The sequence below is a fragment of the Natrix helvetica genome, assembly GCF_964273705.1.
Source record: "Natrix helvetica genome assembly, chromosome: 6".
NCBI classification, from domain to species: Eukaryota; Metazoa; Chordata; class Lepidosauria; order Squamata; family Natricidae; genus Natrix; species Natrix helvetica.
Window position 1 is genome coordinate 76,210,396 of NC_138553.1, and position 17,384 is coordinate 76,227,779.

A 17,384-nucleotide genomic window follows, 5' to 3' on the forward strand; every position below is an offset into this window, starting at 1 on the left:
TTTCTCCCATTCAGTTTGTTCAAAGATTGCAAATTGTGATCACGTGACCTCAGCATGCTGCAACCATCATAAATACATGCCAGTTGCCAAGTGCCCGAATGTTTATCACATAACTATGGCGGTGCTGCAATGATCATAAGTGTGACAACCAAGTCACAAGTCACTTTTTTCAGTGCCACTATAATTTCAAAAAAATGCTAAACAAATGATTGTAAGCCAAGGACTACTTGGATATACAGAAAAGACGATGGCCATTAGAACAGGCATATTCAATTTCCCTGGAAAGAAATCATGCTGGGTGTAACACTTGTGTTTTAAAAGGGGAAATGATTATCAGCGTTTAGGAATGAGATTCTGATGGCGATCATTTAATTAGATTTCAATAAATATTTAAGATTTCACCCAGTCAAACTCTTTTTCCCTTCCATGTTAGGAACTGCACAAATTGTAGAGATGCCTATTTGCAAATAAACCTTGCTGAGTTCTGAATTTAAGTCTGTGCAACAATGTGCCTGAAATGATGGTATTTCAGACACATTTTAATGCTAAGAACCTGCTACAGTCTTGTATTTATTTATAAGCCAGCTGTGGAATAGAGTGGAGTGGAATGGAATAGAATAGAATAGCATAAGGGACCTTGAGGTCTTCTGCTCATGCCGGAAACCTTATACCATTTCAGACAAATGGTTGTCCAGTCTCTTCTTAAAAACTTCCAGTGTTGGAGCATTCACAACTTCTGGAGTCAAGTTGTTTCAGTGATTAATTGTTCTAATTGTCAGGAAATTTCTCCTTAGTTCTAAGTTGCTTCTCTCCTTGATTAGTTTCCACTCATTGCTTCTTGTCCTGCCCTCAGGTGCTTTGGAGAATAGCTTGACTCCCTCTTCTTTGTGGTAACCCCTGAGATATTGGAAGATTGCTATCATGACTCCCCTGGTCCTTCTTTTCATTAAACTAGACATACATACCCAGTTCCTGCAACCGTTCTTCATATGTTTTAGCCTCCAGTTTTAATATTAATAGAAAAACATGGACTAATGCTAAACGTAACTGAAATAACCAGTTATTAAATGCTCTATGAGTTAGGAATACAGAATACTTTTAAAACTTCTTTAAATTTTGTTTAGCATTACATTCTATTGGACTTTTTAAAAAATTATGTTATTTTAAAACATATAAATCCCTACCATTGTTGCATCTCTAAATAGAAGTTGTTTTAATTTTTCTCCTCTCAAACACTAATTTGTTCTAATCAGAACTGAGTGCAAATATTCAGAAAGAGTTTACCAGTAAATGGTGAGTCGCTCCTAAAATTTTATTCTGTCCTCCAACATACAGTACAGAGAATGCAAAAACACTCATCGCATTAGGAAGAATGTTTCTCCAGAGACTAACTATAAAGTGAATTTAATTTCCACTAGGAATACGTTAACTATTCATTAGGGCTGTTCCTGCAAGGTGAAACGAGGATTAATTGATTCCTCTTCTTTAGCAGGCAAACATAAGCCCTGCATTTCAGTCCTTCTGGAATTCAGTATTGTCAAACAACTATTTGAAAAATGCACTTGTTCTCCCGGAGAAAAAGAAACCTTTGGCAAAGCAAATCCCGTGTCCTAAGTTAATGACTTCTTTTTTAGTCAGTATTCTGATACTTCTCTTTTCTTATGGGAAATTAGATTACTGCATATCATTTCTGTTGAATTATGGCACCATTGCAGCAAATAAAATAAGTAGGTCCCATTTTAATGTCTGGATATTGTACAAATTATCTATGGCAGTGATGGCTAACCTTTTTCTAAAGGCATGCCAAAATTGTGCGCGCATGACACCCCCCCCCAACATGGGGGGAGTTTTTGCCCTCCCCAAGCTACAGAGGCTTTCCTGAAGCCTGGGGAGGGCGAAAACGGCCTCCCCCAGCCCTCCAGAAGGCCAAAAATCAGGTGACCGGGGCACGCATGCACGCTGGAGTTGAGGGCTGCCGTACCGGCAAATATGGCTCCACGTGCCACCTGTGGCACCTGTGCCATAGGTTCACCAACACGGATCTATGGGGAAGAACTATCTCTGATTCAATCCTATTGTAGTAGCTATGGATTTACAGCCATCCAGAACCCAGGGTGTTCCATCTTTAGCCTTGGATCGAATAGCAATAGCAACAATACTTAAGATTTAACAACACACTCTGGGCAGTTGACAAATGTCAGCAAATTGCCCCCCAACAATCTGGGTCCTCATTTTACCGACCTTGGAAGGATGGAGGGCTAAGACAACCTCAGGACTGAATTCTAGACGGTGGGAAGAGTTACCCCATCAGGGCACACTTCTCCGTTAAAGAATGGTGCTCGATCTGGATGTACTGCTGGATTTACAGCTAATGAGCAGGTTGCAGCTGTCAGGAAAACCTTTGCAAAACTTTGTCTGGTGTATCAGTTGCGTTCCTTCCTAGATCAGGAGCCATCAGGCCCTATGTCGCTTCAAGACTTGACTATTGCAATGTGGTCTATATGGGGTTTCACTTTAAGACCACTGAGCAACTGGTCCAAAATGAAGTGGTATAGGCAGTAATTGGTGCGCCTTGGTATGCCCATGTAACTATCTCTGCTTCCTGAGGTGAACTGGTTATTAATATGTTTCTCAATGCAATTCAAGATGCTATTAATGACCTATGGAGTTCTAGATTGCCTGTGGCCTGGTGACTTGAGGGACCATCTATCTCCTGAGGCTTCAGCCAAGCGAATTTGATCCAACAGTGTTGGGTCACTCCAGATCCTTTCAATAAAGCAATGTCTCCTCTTGGAAGCCTAGAAACACGTCTTGGGGATTGAATAAATTAAATTAAATAAACCCATGCATTCATGCACACAGCCTGAACTTTTAAGTCATTGTACAATTTTCCACAAAGCCAGGAAATGAAAAGAACAATTAAAAAGAGAAGACTATTTTGCTGAAACACTTAAATGCAAGCAAGTATTTCAGGGGAGACCTCAAAAAATCGGTAACAACTGCCCAAACAGTTGTATCCTATGCAGAAACTGAGTTGTAAAGCAAAATATGGTAGCCTGCATTCTGGAATTACAAAGCTAATAAAAGAGCTGGGATTTATTTGCAAATAATAATAATAAATAAATAATAATAATAGTAATAATAATAATAAATAAATAATGTTTCAGGAACAAAGAAGCCTTTTCTTCCTTTGTTTCTTGGTCCTCTCAAGTCTCTTTTCCTTCCTCCTCAAGCTGTTCCTTAAAATTCTGCAATTTGTGCATCGGTGTTTATATCACACTGCCTCTAGTCTAGTGTGTGGCCATATCTAGATGGCCCTAGTTAAGTAGCACCCTTAGTCATCGCACAGAACTTGGATCCAGACCTGAACAGACATTGCCACAAATATGCAGGAACTGTTACCTAAAGGAGCAAGAGCATTTTTTTTAAAGTCCAGAGACTCAAGATAATATTAAAAAGTGGCTCAGGAAATGCCTCCCAAATTAACTGGAGGAGGTGCATGAGACTTGCAAAATTCTCTTACTATAGCCAAATGAAATAGTTTTAGTCCTCCTGTGCTGTTGACTTCCTGGTCTGACTTACCCAGAAAGAATCCCTCTGAGGATTTGAAGATTATTAGCTAGACTGGGAACTCAAAAACAACATTCTGAAAGAAGACAAGACTAATTCATTCATGTTAACTGAACTGCATGTAATTTACTCTAGGACAGGGGTGTCAAACTCAAGACTCATGGGCAGGAACTGATTCACAAGGCGTTTAGATCTGTCCCATAGGGCCGCCCTGGAAACAGCGAAGGATCAGTCCTAACAAAGGGGGCACCGTTGGTGAATACAAAATAATCAGAGTCAAGTGAAGGGGGAAATATCTATATATAAAATGACATTGAGAAAAATCAGGATGAAAAACAAGGATGGTAGAACTTTTGCTACAGCCTATTTCTATCTGTTGAGTCAAATGCCATCACCAGATTCATAAAAGTTGCACAAGGCTTAGCATGATTAACCCCTTCTTGGCAACATAACTCAAGAGTCACGTTACTGCGTTTTTAATTTTTCCTACAGCGACCTTATTTTGAGGCTATACTGAAATGTATTTCTTCCAAGCATCTTGATTTCTTCAAATATGCAACTTGCAAGGGATGTCCAGAAGATGCACTAACCATTAGTTGATTGGATCCAGGTCACCACTACACTTAGAGAGATTGTCTTAAACAGATTCTTCCATTAGTCAGGAAAGTTTAAACTACTGTTTAGCTTCACTAATGAGAACAATGACTATTTCTGGAGACAGTATTTCCTGTATGAGTGTTTTACTGTCTGAAAGGCTTGTAATAAAGCCCTTAATCTCATATATTAACCAGGCAAAAATCCAATATTTGAAAGAGATTTGGACTGGGATCTAAGAAATAATTCCAGAGTATCTTACTGAAGTGCATAAGCCACTCTTTACCAGGTATCTGCCAACTGATCAAGGGCTCAGCTAGGGGAAAAAAAGGTGAAATAAGATTCTAAAATCAGAATTCTTCCTTTTCCTACGACTTAACTGAATTTACTCCACTGTTTTTCCGCATTCTCCCATTAACTCCCAGGAACTTCTTTGAATTAAACGTGTAACTATCCATTTATAGAATGAATCATCCTGGTTCTTTATAACCCTGCCAATTACAATCATTAATTATAACTAATCTGTACTTTTGATATGGCTATTAATTCAGAAAAAGCACGGACTGCATTAGAATATTTATTTCCGACCAATCTTGAGACGTACAGTGTTTTATTGTTTTGTAGAGAGACAACAGAATGTGAGAATCCAACTAGATAAATCAGCCTTAGAATCGACAATGGTGATATTGAAGTGGCGGACAACCTCTTTAGGCTCAACCATCAACAGTGAAGGAAAGAGCAGTCAAGAAATGTGCTGGAGACGAACACTTCATAGGGCAGCCATGAAGGCTTCGGAAGAAATATACAATTGCTGAAATGTGTACAGGTCGACCTCGACTTATGTTCATTTAGTGGCCATTCCAAGTTATGACCTCGTTCATTTAGTGACCATTCCAAGTTAAAACGGCACTGAAAAAAGTGGCTTAACGATCCCTTTTCACACTTACAACCTTTGTAGTATCCCCATGGTCATGTGATCAAAATTCAGATGCTTGGCATTTGGTTCATACTTATGACCGTTGTTGCTGTGTCCCGAGGTCATGCGATCCCCTTTAGCTGCCTTCTGACAAGCAAAATCAATGGGGAAGCCAGGTTCACTTTAACAACCATATCACTAAATTATCAACTGCAATGATTCACTTACCAACTGTGCCAAGAAAAGTCGTGTAATGGGGCAACAACCCACTTAACCAATGTCTTACTTAGCAGCAGAACTTTGGGGCTCAATTGTGATCGTAAGTCGGGGACTGCCTTGTATCAACCTACAAAAATCAGAACAATGCAAGCCATGATATTCTCTCTCACAATCTATGGGAGTGAGCATTGGACTTTAAAGAAGCAGAAGAGGAAGAACATTGAAGACTCTGAACTTTGGTGTTGGAAGACAATCCCAAGAATATCATGGACAGCCAAGGAAACAAACGATGCTAGAACAAATCAGCCCAAAGCTCTCTCTTGAGGCATAAATGATAGGTTCAAATCACCCTATTGTGGACACTTTATGTTCTCTAGAAAAGGCTTTAAAGCTGGGAAATGTGGAACGAATGAGAAGAAGAGGACAACCAGCATGAAGATGGCTGGGATTCAGTGACAGTTCAGTTCAGTTCAGTGGATGGGGATGGGGATGCAGTTGGAAAAGTTGAAAGACCACTTAGGTAACCATGGAGAAAATCTACATGGTAGCTAAGCATTGACAATGACTTCATGGCACATAATCAACCATTACTTAATATAGAGAAGCACTTAATATAAAGCAAACAATGTTAACTTATTATCACGGTAGATCGAAATGGATTCCATGCTTCTGAACTCACCACCACTGTACAGAAAAAAACAAAGAGGGCCCTAGCCATCTAATTCTTTCCAGATCAACTGAGTAATTTTTGAAACAAAAATGCACTATTTTAATTTTCATTCACCTTTGATCACATTTAAATTTCTATTCATCTTTGATCACATTTTCAATTAAGCAACTTGGTTATAACTGCTGAATGACTGGACATTCATTTGTCATCCATTCCGGTCTGTCTTACTGAGAAAATCATTGGCCAATAATGTCAAAATGGGGGGTGGGAGTTGAGATAAATACTAGGAGGCACAGTCATCAGCCAAAAATGATTCACACAGTTGTAAAAATGCACAAAAGTCTTCATGTAGACACTTCAATAAATAATTAGCTCTTAATATAATTCAAATATAATTCTTTACATTCAGTCTTTACATTAAATACGGTCTTTTACATTAAGACTGTGACATGCTTTTAATATAGTCAGGTCCTAAAAAGGACTGAAAACTATATAATATATAGTATATTTAGTTGTAGAGGAAAAAAGTACTTTTCCTGGCACTGAATTTAGATACTCAAGCCATTAGAACACCATTATGAAAACACCCTGGGCTGTTGCCCAGAGTGACCTCAAAGATTTTTTTTTTAATCGTTATTCCGAAAAACCAGGCCACATTTATCCAGTGGTTCTTAGGAGCTCACTTGGGGGGGGAAATTGACAAACATAAATAACCACAGTGAATCCAGTAAGTATATTTGGGTGACTCCAACTGACAATTAAAAATAAAAAAAGATCAGTGACACAAACCAACTGAACAAAACCACAGATGAGCCAAAGACAGGGATTTCATAACTATGAGAAAAAACTTCCCCAGATGCAATTTGTAATGGTGTACAGTTCTACTGTGTATTCTACATGTGGTCAGATTCAATTAGAAGACCATATTGTGAGTAATCCTTACTCAGGGAAGGGACAATACAGGTAGTCTTAAAGTTACAGCCACAATTGAGCCCAAAATTTATATTCCAAAGTGAGAAATTTGTTAAGTGTGTCTTGCCCCCTTTTACGACTCTTCTTGCCACGTTTGTTAAGTGAATCACTGCAGTTGTTAAATTAGTAATATGGTTGTTAAATGAATCTGACTTCCCCAGAAGGTCACAAAAGGGGATCACATGACTCAGGACCGCCATAAATATGAGTCAGCTGTCAAGCATGCAAATGTAAATCATGTGACCATGGGGATGTTAGTGATCGTAAGTGTGAAAAAACGGTCATAAGTCACTTTCTTCAATAACATTGTAGTTCTGAACAGTCATTAAATGAACTGTTGTAAATCGAGGACTACCTGTATTGATAGGGACCATTTGTTAAGCCAAACATTTCTTTTTCCTTTCTGCTATAGATTCAGACTACTAAATGCCTGAAAATTATACCATTCAAAGATAAGCCATACTTGTAAATGTTTCTATATTTCAGTGCACTTTAAACAAATGACTTCATAAATATTTCAAGTAGTTTTGAATAGCTGCATAATTTTCCCACACTTAATAATCACTATCATAATTTACTCCCAGTTGAAAGAATTCCACACAGCATGCAAAATAAACAAAAATAAACAAGCAAAATTAAAAGTAAGCATTAATTACAGTCTTTCTTTTTTTTAAATGCCAGCTTTTCTTGTTAAAAGCCAATCTCAAAAGCAGGAATATCCCAATACTAAAATCCAAGCCAATCAGTGGGCATAAAATGACATCTCTCTTCGCATTTATCTATACACAGAAACATTTTGCAAAATAAAACCATCCTTCCAAAACATAAGAATACACACTTTGCCAGTAATTCTAATAGTGAGCACTCTTGAGAGAATAATTTCATTCTCATTTGATTTTACTTGAATCAAACAAATTAAGAAATTTCCTTTGGAAATTCTTAGAAAATTAGCTCTCCTCACCTTTTTGTAGATAAAAACAAAGTATGCTTCTAAATCAAGATATCTGAAATTTAACAAAATAAGACAAAAGCAGAGAAATCATGGGCAATGGTTGGCTTGTATTACAGACAATCCTCGCCTAACAACCTGTTGCTTAGCAACTATTCAAACCTACGATGGAGCCCCAAAAAGGTATTTAGAACCCGATTCTGGAGTTCCAAAGGCCATAACCTAAGACCACATTTTGGGTGCTTGGCAACCAGCATGTATGGTCTTTTGCTGTGTCCTCTAGCCAGGTTTTTTGGAGGGTTTTTTAAAAAACAGTTTCTGGTGCTCACACTTCAGGCATCTGGCCAAAAAAATGCCCATTGGGTATAATGGATTCACTTAATAACCACTGCAAAAAGTTCATTAAATTGGTTCCAGACATATGGTGTCCTGTTTAACGACAACCATGACAAGACAGGAGTGGGTCACTGCGGCCACTTTACTACCTGTGGACTTCAACTCCCAGAATTCCTGAGCCAGCAGGAAGCTGGCTCAGGAATTCTGGGAGTTGAAGTCCACAGGCAGTAAAGAAGTTATGGTTGCCCATCCCGGCTTTTAGATTATAATTCAAGGCTCAATTACCACATTGTAAGTCGAGGGCTGCCTTTTCCATTTGTCTAAGATTAAAAACCCAGGTTTCCTTTACCATCTTAATTCATACCTATGTGTCCCGTCCAGATTTGATCTGTGAATGAAGTTCAGTTTGGCATCTGCCCAGTACAGCTTCTGTTCTTCATAATCCAAGGTTAATCCATTTGGCCAATAAATATCTGCATTGATGATAACTGAACGGCTTGAACCATCCATCCCAGCCCGTTCTATCTTTGGCATTTCTCCCCAGTCTGTCCAGTACATGAACCTGAGAATTAAAAAAAACAAATTGGGAGAAACAGGTTAAGTGCATTCCCCCCCCCCCCAAAAAAAATACACTATAAGCATCTTCCAAAAGAAGCAAAATATCAATTAATTACAGCGACCATTCAAAGTTACAACAGCGACCATTCAAAGTTACAACAGCATTGGAAAAAATGACTTATGACCTGTCCTTGCATTTATGACCATTGCAGCATGATGATCAAATGGTCGGATGATCAAAATTTGGATACTTGGCAAATGGCATGTTATTTATGACAGTTACAGAGTCCCAGGGTCATGTGATCACTATTTGCAAACCTTCCCAACTGGCTCCCAACAAGAAAAATCAACGGGAGAAGCAAGACTTGCTTAACGATTGCATGATTCGCTTAAAAACAGCAGTGGTTTTTTTTAACAACCATGACAAAAAGAAAATTCAGTGTAGCCCACCAACTCGCTTGGCAATGGAAATTCTGATCCCAATTATGTCCATTAGTCGAGGATTCCCTGTAAATTTCTGGCATCATTTGGGATTATATCTCTCTTGGGTAGGGCTGTTTTTTTCCTTTTGTTTTAATTATCTCAGAAAAGCAAGGGTGGGGGAAGTTCCCCTTCCAACAAACAAAACCCATACCCAGGAAGGCAGAAGGATCAGCCTTCAATCATGCTCAAAAGAAGCAAAGCTTGAAAAAAGGAACTCTAAAGACCAATTATCTTGTGTAGAAACGATTTGGAAGTCCTGCCGATGGCATTGTTCACAGAGGCTGCTAAATCTAGCACTAATTCTAGACCTGGTTTTGCAAAAGACTGGAATTACCTGTCATGTAAAAAAAACACTTTGCAAACAGAAACAGTAATAACAGTAACTGTGAGAGGGATCTTGGAGTCTTAGTGGACCACCAAATCAATTACATATAAGCCAACAGTGTGCAACGGCAGCCAAAAAAGCCAATGCAATCCTAAATTGCATTAACAGAGGGATACAATCAAGATCAAGTTAGATAGTAATACCACTACTGCGTCCAGTTTTGGTCACCAGACTATATAAAAAAGATGTTGAGACTCTAGAAAGAGTGCAGAGAAGAGCAACCAAGATGATTAGGGGACTGAAGGCTAAAACATACAATGAACGGTTACAGGAACTGGGCATGGCTAGTCTAGTGAAGAGAAGGACCAGGGGAGACATGATAGCAGTCTTCCAACATTTGAGGGGCTGCCACAGAGAGGAGGGATCAAGCTATTTTCCAAAGCATCTGAAGGCCAGAGAAGGAATAATGGATGAAAACTGAACAAGGAGAGATTCAACCTAGAAATAAGGAGAAATTTCCTGACAGTGAAAACAATTAACCAATGGAGCAGAAGTTGCCTCCAGAGGTTGTGGGAGCTTCATCACTGGAGACTTTTAAGAGACTGGACTGCCATCTGTCAGAAATGGTGTAGGGTCTCCTGCTTGGGAGGAAGGGGGGTTGGATTAAATGATCTACAAAATGATCTACAAGCTCCCTTTCAATTCTGTTAACTTGATCTGAACACAATGACCACAGCTCTTCCAGAGGGACCACACCAACACAAAACCTTATGAAGCCTTCAGACTGCATTTAAACATGCAAAACTTATCTTGGTTCTATTTCTTGGCTGATGTTGGGATGCTTATTGCAGCCTGCACAGAAACACATGCCAAAATCTATTGCCTGAATTTACCAAGCAAGTTATACGTAATCTTTACAGGGAGTCCTCGACTTATGACTACAATTGAGTGCACAATTTCTATTGCTGAGCGAGACATTTGTTAAGTGAATTTTGCCCTATTTTAAGACCTTCCTTGCCACAATTGTTAAGTGAATCACTACAGCTGTCAAGTTAGGAACACAGTTGTTAAGTGAATCTGGATTCCCCACTGACTTTGCTTGTCAGAAGGTGGCAAAAGATAATCGTACAGGCCTGGGACTGTCCAACCATCATAAATATGAGTCTGTTGCCAAGAGTCTGAATTTTGATCACCTGACCATGGGGAGGCTGCAATGGTGTTTAAGGTGAAAAATGGTCATTAGTCACTTTTTTAGTGCCAAAGTAACTTTCAATGGTCACTAAATGGATGGTTGTAAGTCAGGGATGCCCTGTAATATGTAATAGGGCATAGTTTTTAGGATGCCTTCTGTCATGTCTCCTCCTTGCTCCAAACTAAACGGCTTCAAGTATAGCAGGCCTTCTTTGTCATGGGAGGAATTGTGAATTTACTTATTTGTTTGTTTATTAAATTTATATTGCTGCCTATCCGCCCATGGTGACTCAAGGCGGCTTACACAATTTAAAACCACATTAAAAAACAATAAAATTAATAAAAGAATTAGATAAATTAATATAATAAAATCACACACACCCCACCTCTGACCCGCCAGCAACAGCCGATCACATGAGCCATTTAATGAGCTCCATCTTGCTCTGGGGTCCCCAGGCCCGCTGGCAGAATCAGCTCGTCAGCGCCTTCCGGAAGAGACTAGAGTGGGGGCTGTTCTAATCTCTGGGGGGATGTTCCAGAGAGAGGGAGCCACCACAGAGAAGGCCCTTCTTCTGGGTCCCACCAGGTGTATCTTCTCCCTCAGAGATGGGACCTGCAACATTCCTTGCCTCCCCAAGAATGTGCAGAGAATGAGAATTGACAAACTGAGATGATGGGCTCCTTGGCTGCTAACTCTTATTAGCAAAGAGTTTATAGGATTATGTTTCTATAGCTGCAAAGAGTTATTTTTACTGGAAATATATCTGAGCGATTTCAACGCTTTTGTGTAACTTTAACCCTTTGCTCATTTTTTATTTGTTCGTTTTGATCATGCTTGGGGGATGCTTTATAAAAACACTTTTGTTTTCTTTGTCTATGACATGCTTTTTCACGCGAGGCAACCAGAATTCTATTCAGCATGCCTTTTTTTCCATGAAAAAATCAACTCTCATTTTATGCACAATTGGAATAAAGAACAGATACTCTTAACAATCTCCTGTCAAAGGCTATCCAGCGAGGTGGCAATTTAGTGTGCCAGTTAGGCATTTCCTCAGGAAATAATTGAGTTTTGCACATATTGTTAAATTTCTGAGAATGATTATTTGGATTCTAATTCAGAAGCAAAGGTGACTTACAACACAGCAACGCACTACCCACATCAACTCCTGCAAAACTGAAATGAAATTCAGTGAGAGAATTTCTCATTGTTCTTTGTGTTTACTCTGAGTTACATATGCCTAGGGAATCTGCTCGAAAAGCAAGAGGTTTAGATAATAATTCTGACATATGTAGTTAGCAGATTATATTATGATTCAACTTTCAAACTCACAAAATTCATTTAAAAAAACACAAAAAACATTTGTATTTAATTAGCTTGACATTTCACCTGCCAAGACTTTTCAGTGTCAAAGTGACGACAAGGTGAAGATGTACGGAGAAGAAATTGGGGAAAGCTGAGAATATGTTACTAACGAGCTGTTGGGCAACACTTAAATGATCATTTTCAAGGAAGACTTTAAATCCTACAGCCCACACTGGGTTTTATGATTAAAACCATGAGGAGAACAGCTAACCTTGCCGTGAAGCAAAAGAATGTATTTGCAATCAAAAATGTTCATATCTCTCTCTCTCAAAAAAAAAGGAGGCATCTCTTCACAGAGTACATAGTATATCTGATATGTCTTTTAAAAAGATGAAGAGGACTGTTACTTGTCTTTTGACCATTCTTGGCAAAGAAATCCACACTCTGCACAAAGACATTTGACATCCGGGATAGGTTAAGGAGAACAGGTAGTTGACACACGTTGGTCGACTTTCAAGGTCATTCCACAGACTGGAAGTCACTTCCGGTTTGCTCGGTGGGTCGTTTTAAGCGTTCCAAAGGCTTCAGAGAAGCCTCCGGACGGTCCCTGAAGCCTCCGAGGGCCTGGGGGGGGGGGCTCTTTTCGCCCTCCCCAGGCTCCTATAAAGCCTCTGGAGCCTGGGGAGGGCAAAAAATGGCTTTTAAAAACAGTGAACTCAGCTGGCCAGTGCGCGCATGCATGCTGGCCAGCTGACAGGGCAGCGCCTGACAAATGGCTCCGCGTGCCACCTTTGGCATGCGTGCCATAGGTTCGCCATCACTGTTCTAGTACCTTCCTTCAACTTCCTGATTTCCTGGGAAGACAGCCTTTATTATGCCTTAATTGAGGTTTTGAAACAATGATGCAGCAGAGCATCAGTTTGGACATATCCTCTTTGCTCAGGAGTCTCTACCCCATAAAGAAATGGACCTACCCTCTTGTAGGATCTAATGCAATCGCTCTGGGTTGATCCAGTTCTTGCCAGAATAAAACCTTTCGCAAAGATCCATCCAAATTGGAAGCTTCGATCCGGTTCGTTTCAGAATCCGTCCAGTACAGTTTTTCACCCAGCCAATCACAAGCTAGCCCATCAGGTGACAAGAGCCCAGAAATGACAATGTTTTGCGCACTTCCGGATTGGTTGAATTCTGTGCATTTAATGGCTTCTTCGCTGACGTCGCTCCAGTATATCAAACCGTGCATGAAGACGAAGTCCAGCGCAGCAGCGTCTTCCAAGCCACCCACCACAATTGTAGCGTTCTCGGTCACGTCCGCAGCATCCACCAGCCGAAGATCACGCCGATTTGCATAAAGCAACAGTGGAGATGCTTTGGAGAAAGAGAAACACGTTATGTAGTCAAGCATGGTGTGAAGATTTCAGTCATTTAAAATACCTCTAATCATCAGTAAGTTTAATTTTGAATATTAATCTTTCCAGATGACCATTCATCTAAAAACACTGTAACTTACACGTTTCACTCTTGCACTACAAAAAGTCTGCAAATAACCCCCCTCCCCCCAAATGGTTTAGTTGACTTGACACCAAGGACGATCACAGTGTCAAGGTGTAATTTATTTAGCAGTGTTCCAGCACCACTCATAACACAGAATGCCTCACTTAACAGAGTTAACCATCTTTTTAAAAGGTCTTAAAACAGGATGAGACAGACTTAGAGGGAAACAGCTCTCAAAAAAGAGTAACTCCATGGAGACTGAATGCGTGTGGACTTTCTGCTCATTACTGTTCAGGTGAGAAAACTTCAGAATAGTTAAATCTGCATTCGCACAGCATATTAAGATATGGGCTATTCTCAGCAAGTGGTTTATTTACTTACGGCCTGGAGTAATATGTAAGTCCAGAAATTCTAGGGTACAAGCCTTGGTGAATGACATAATGTCCTGTCACCAGGACTTGTTCAAAATTCTATGGATTAAAAAAAAAGTGATGTGTGATCTAATTTTAACTATCAGCCAATTATGGTTTTACACTTTGGTTCATTCAGCGATTCCTTCTGCACATCACACTAGGCCAAAAGCAAGCAGACTTTGTTGTGGGTTAGCATACAGTAATCTGAATACCACATCAATTCTCCTCAGCATGTCAACTCTTCTTTAATTATACTTAACAATAGGTAGTTCCTCAAATACATCATCCATGGCTCTATATCACATATGCTTCCTATGTCTCTTATCTGTGGCCCAAATGACAATCTTTTTTGCATGGCTTTTACATTACTTAATCACCTAGATATGAGTGTTTCCTTGAGCCACTGGGAGTAATATTTATAGTATATTAAGTTATAAGCCATTTAAATCATCAATACAAAGCAATTTACTACCATGTAAAAAGAAGATTAAAATAACTAAAGATAATAAACTATTCTAATGCTGAGGAGCCATAAACTCATATACACAGATATTCTTACACAAGAGGACTAAGATCATCTCCAAGGCCTGTGAAAACAGCTGGGTTTGATGCTTTGGGGAATGCTGCTCTAACAATCAAGAAAGCCAGTCTCCCAGAATCTGGTAGATTACCGTATTTTTCATACTATAAGATGCACTTGAGCTCTAAACCTAGGTTTAGAGGAGGAAAACAAGAAAAAAAAAATCTGATAGGTGTCCTCTCATGTGTCAGCTCTGCCTTTTGACTCCTGCACTGCGGAAGAGACAGCCGAGGCAGGCAATGACAAAGACAGAAGAGGCAGGCTTCCGGTAAAAGGACCCTGCCACCGCGGCCTGGCTGCTATTCACAAAAAAGGACCAGAACTGGTTCATCGTTGGGGACCCCTGAGGTAATACACTTCACTGTCTGTGATGCAATATTCACTTCATAAGACGCACAGACATTTCCACCCTCTTTTGGGGGAGAGTGCGTCTTATGGAGCGAAAAATACAGTATATATTTTAAGAAAGAGATCCTGAACAATCTTGCTCTTCCTGGTCTAAGTAGGTGGCTGGAGAGCCACTGGGAGCAGGCTGTCTCATAGATATCCAGGTCTACCTATGTAAAATAAGACAAGGAGAAGACTAGAATCCATGAATACCAACTTAGAAGTCAGAAGACCCAAAGAAAACTCCTTAATTTCACAATACAGACAGCCATTATTTCAACTGGAAAACTGTACCCTAGAGCAAGCTAAATCCATAAAAGAACAGTTAAGGAATTCCTGGAAGCTCAGCATTCAGGCAAATAAAGTAGATAAATGTAAACTATACAGCTACAAGTCAAAAGAATCAATTAAAAAAACTTGGAAGGGAACAAAAAAACTCAAAGCATGCCTTCCAGCTACCAATACCCAGATAAGCGGGGGATCAACACCAAACAATCAGGCAGATAATAACCCTCTAATCAAGGAAACACCACGAGATAACTATACCTCCACCAAGGTATGGAAGGACAAATGACTAGGCATTTGAAAACAGGCGGCAAATCCCACACTCACTCTGAGTGGTCCTGTTACCAAATTGGGTAATGAAACATCTGCAAGCAAACAACCAAGCTCAGAGACCATCCATACCTGGAGAACAATTTAGCTTATGCAGCCTAGGTCAATGTGATACTACCAAATATAAATCATGTAATATGAAAGCAGAACATTTTGGGGACGTTTTAGAACTTTCCAAAACGTTTCAATTCATTTGTTCTACATACAAAACAGTGGTGGGTTGTTATTCCAAAGAACCACAATTCTTCCCTCTAGCATTCAAGTTAAGGACAAGTCAGATCCAATCTTTCTGAGATCAATATTGCCAAGGCCAGATCTTTAATATCAGTCCTTTTTTTTAATTTCAACAATATATGTTGAGTAAAATAGCTTGAGAACATCCGCTCTTACAGCAATCTAAAGAATATTAAGCAAGATTAGTGAAAGACTTTAGGTTACACGAGTATTATCTCAAATATTCAGCAAAACATCTCTTATAGTTTGCCCTATTTCTATCACACTCTGAAGGAAAACTGGAAAACTCAAATTTATTGCTCTTATTTTCCCTTCTGTATGTAATTTATTGTCAAGTCTGCTAATTGAAGTCTACTCCAAAAGTGATCAAAATAAAAACCAGGCTCTTGTCCCAAACGGTCGGTTTGTATGTAAATTTCAAATATGAAAAGATAATTAAAAATGGAACGCGATACCACCATGAAAACAAGAGATGTTTGAGGAAATTCAATTTTATGGGTTTACCCTTAAGTTTCATAAGCAGGTACAACCCTTGACTTATGGAAGAGACAGCATTTGGAGGAATGGGAAAAAAGTGTAACTTGTTTTAATAAACACATTAAAAAAATCAAGGTTCTGATCTTATTAGATGTGAGCTATTAGGAAGAAATTACTTGAGCATCTCAGGGTGTTTTTTTAAAGTTCTCCATAAAGTGCAGGACAATTGAATTAAAACACTACATTAAACCATGATTTTGTTAACCATGATTGTTGGATGTACAAACAAAATTTGCTAGATTTACATAACCCAACAAATCATAACTCATTTTTTAAAACAACAATAGCTGGAGTAATGTATGACCACAGCTAAGCCAGTTGCAGTGCCCCATGGTCATGTGACTATCATTTGTGACCTTTTTTGCTGGTTTATAGTATTTTTTGCCAGTTTCCAGCAAAAAAAATGTCTATTTGGAAGAATGGGTTCATTTAACAATCACAGTTGCTTAACAACCACATGATTCATTTAACAACCACCATGAAAAATGCTAGGTGGGGAATTCTAGGAGTTGAAGTCCATACAACTTCAAGCAACCACGGTTGGGAAACATTGCTCTACTTCATTTACGCTCTACTTCATTTACGTATTACCCAGCAAGTACATTTGCCTGCTTCCATATGAATAACCCCATTAAGAGCTAGTATTTATAACAAGCAGCTTTTCTTGAGAACTCAGAAACAGCATTTTTCTCAAACAAAGTCCATGTCATCAGATGCCTCAACAATAGATTTGTTAGTCTCTCGGCCCAACTGTTTTTGCTACCACACCCAAACAAATTAAGTCTTCCAAAATTTACAAGAAATATAATGAATGAAGCTTTGAATGAAGACACTCTGAAATGTGATGAGCTTATCAGATTTACTTTTGTTGGAACTGGGTCTGTCTAGTTTAATGAAAAGAAGGATTAGAGGAGACATGATAGCACTCTTCCAATACCCCAAGGGTTGCCACAAAGTAAAGGGAGTCAGGCTATTCTCCAAAGCACCTCAGGGTACGACAAGAAGCAATGGGTGGAAACTAATGAAGGAGAGAAGCAA

The 17,384-nt window shown here is 39.3% G+C and overlaps 1 protein-coding gene and 1 long non-coding RNA gene across 3 annotated transcripts in view; one reads left to right on the forward strand and one right to left on the reverse strand.

The window, feature by feature from the left end:
- LOC309394640 overlaps positions 1-17,384 on the forward strand; it is a 253,769-nt gene that overhangs the window by 83,816 nt on the left and 152,569 nt on the right. The window lies entirely within an intron of this gene.
- LRP6 (LDL receptor related protein 6) overlaps positions 1-17,384 on the reverse strand; it is a 71,503-nt gene that overhangs the window by 48,128 nt on the left and 5,991 nt on the right. For both annotated transcript variants that reach the window (XM_081957946.1, XM_081957947.1), the window contains exons 2-3: positions 13,061-13,454; positions 8,591-8,788 (exon numbers count right to left, since the gene is read on the reverse strand). In XM_081957946.1, coding sequence (XP_081814072.1) covers positions 8,591-8,788; positions 13,061-13,454 — 592 coding nt within the window. The remainder of the gene's footprint in view (positions 1-8,590; positions 8,789-13,060; positions 13,455-17,384) is intronic.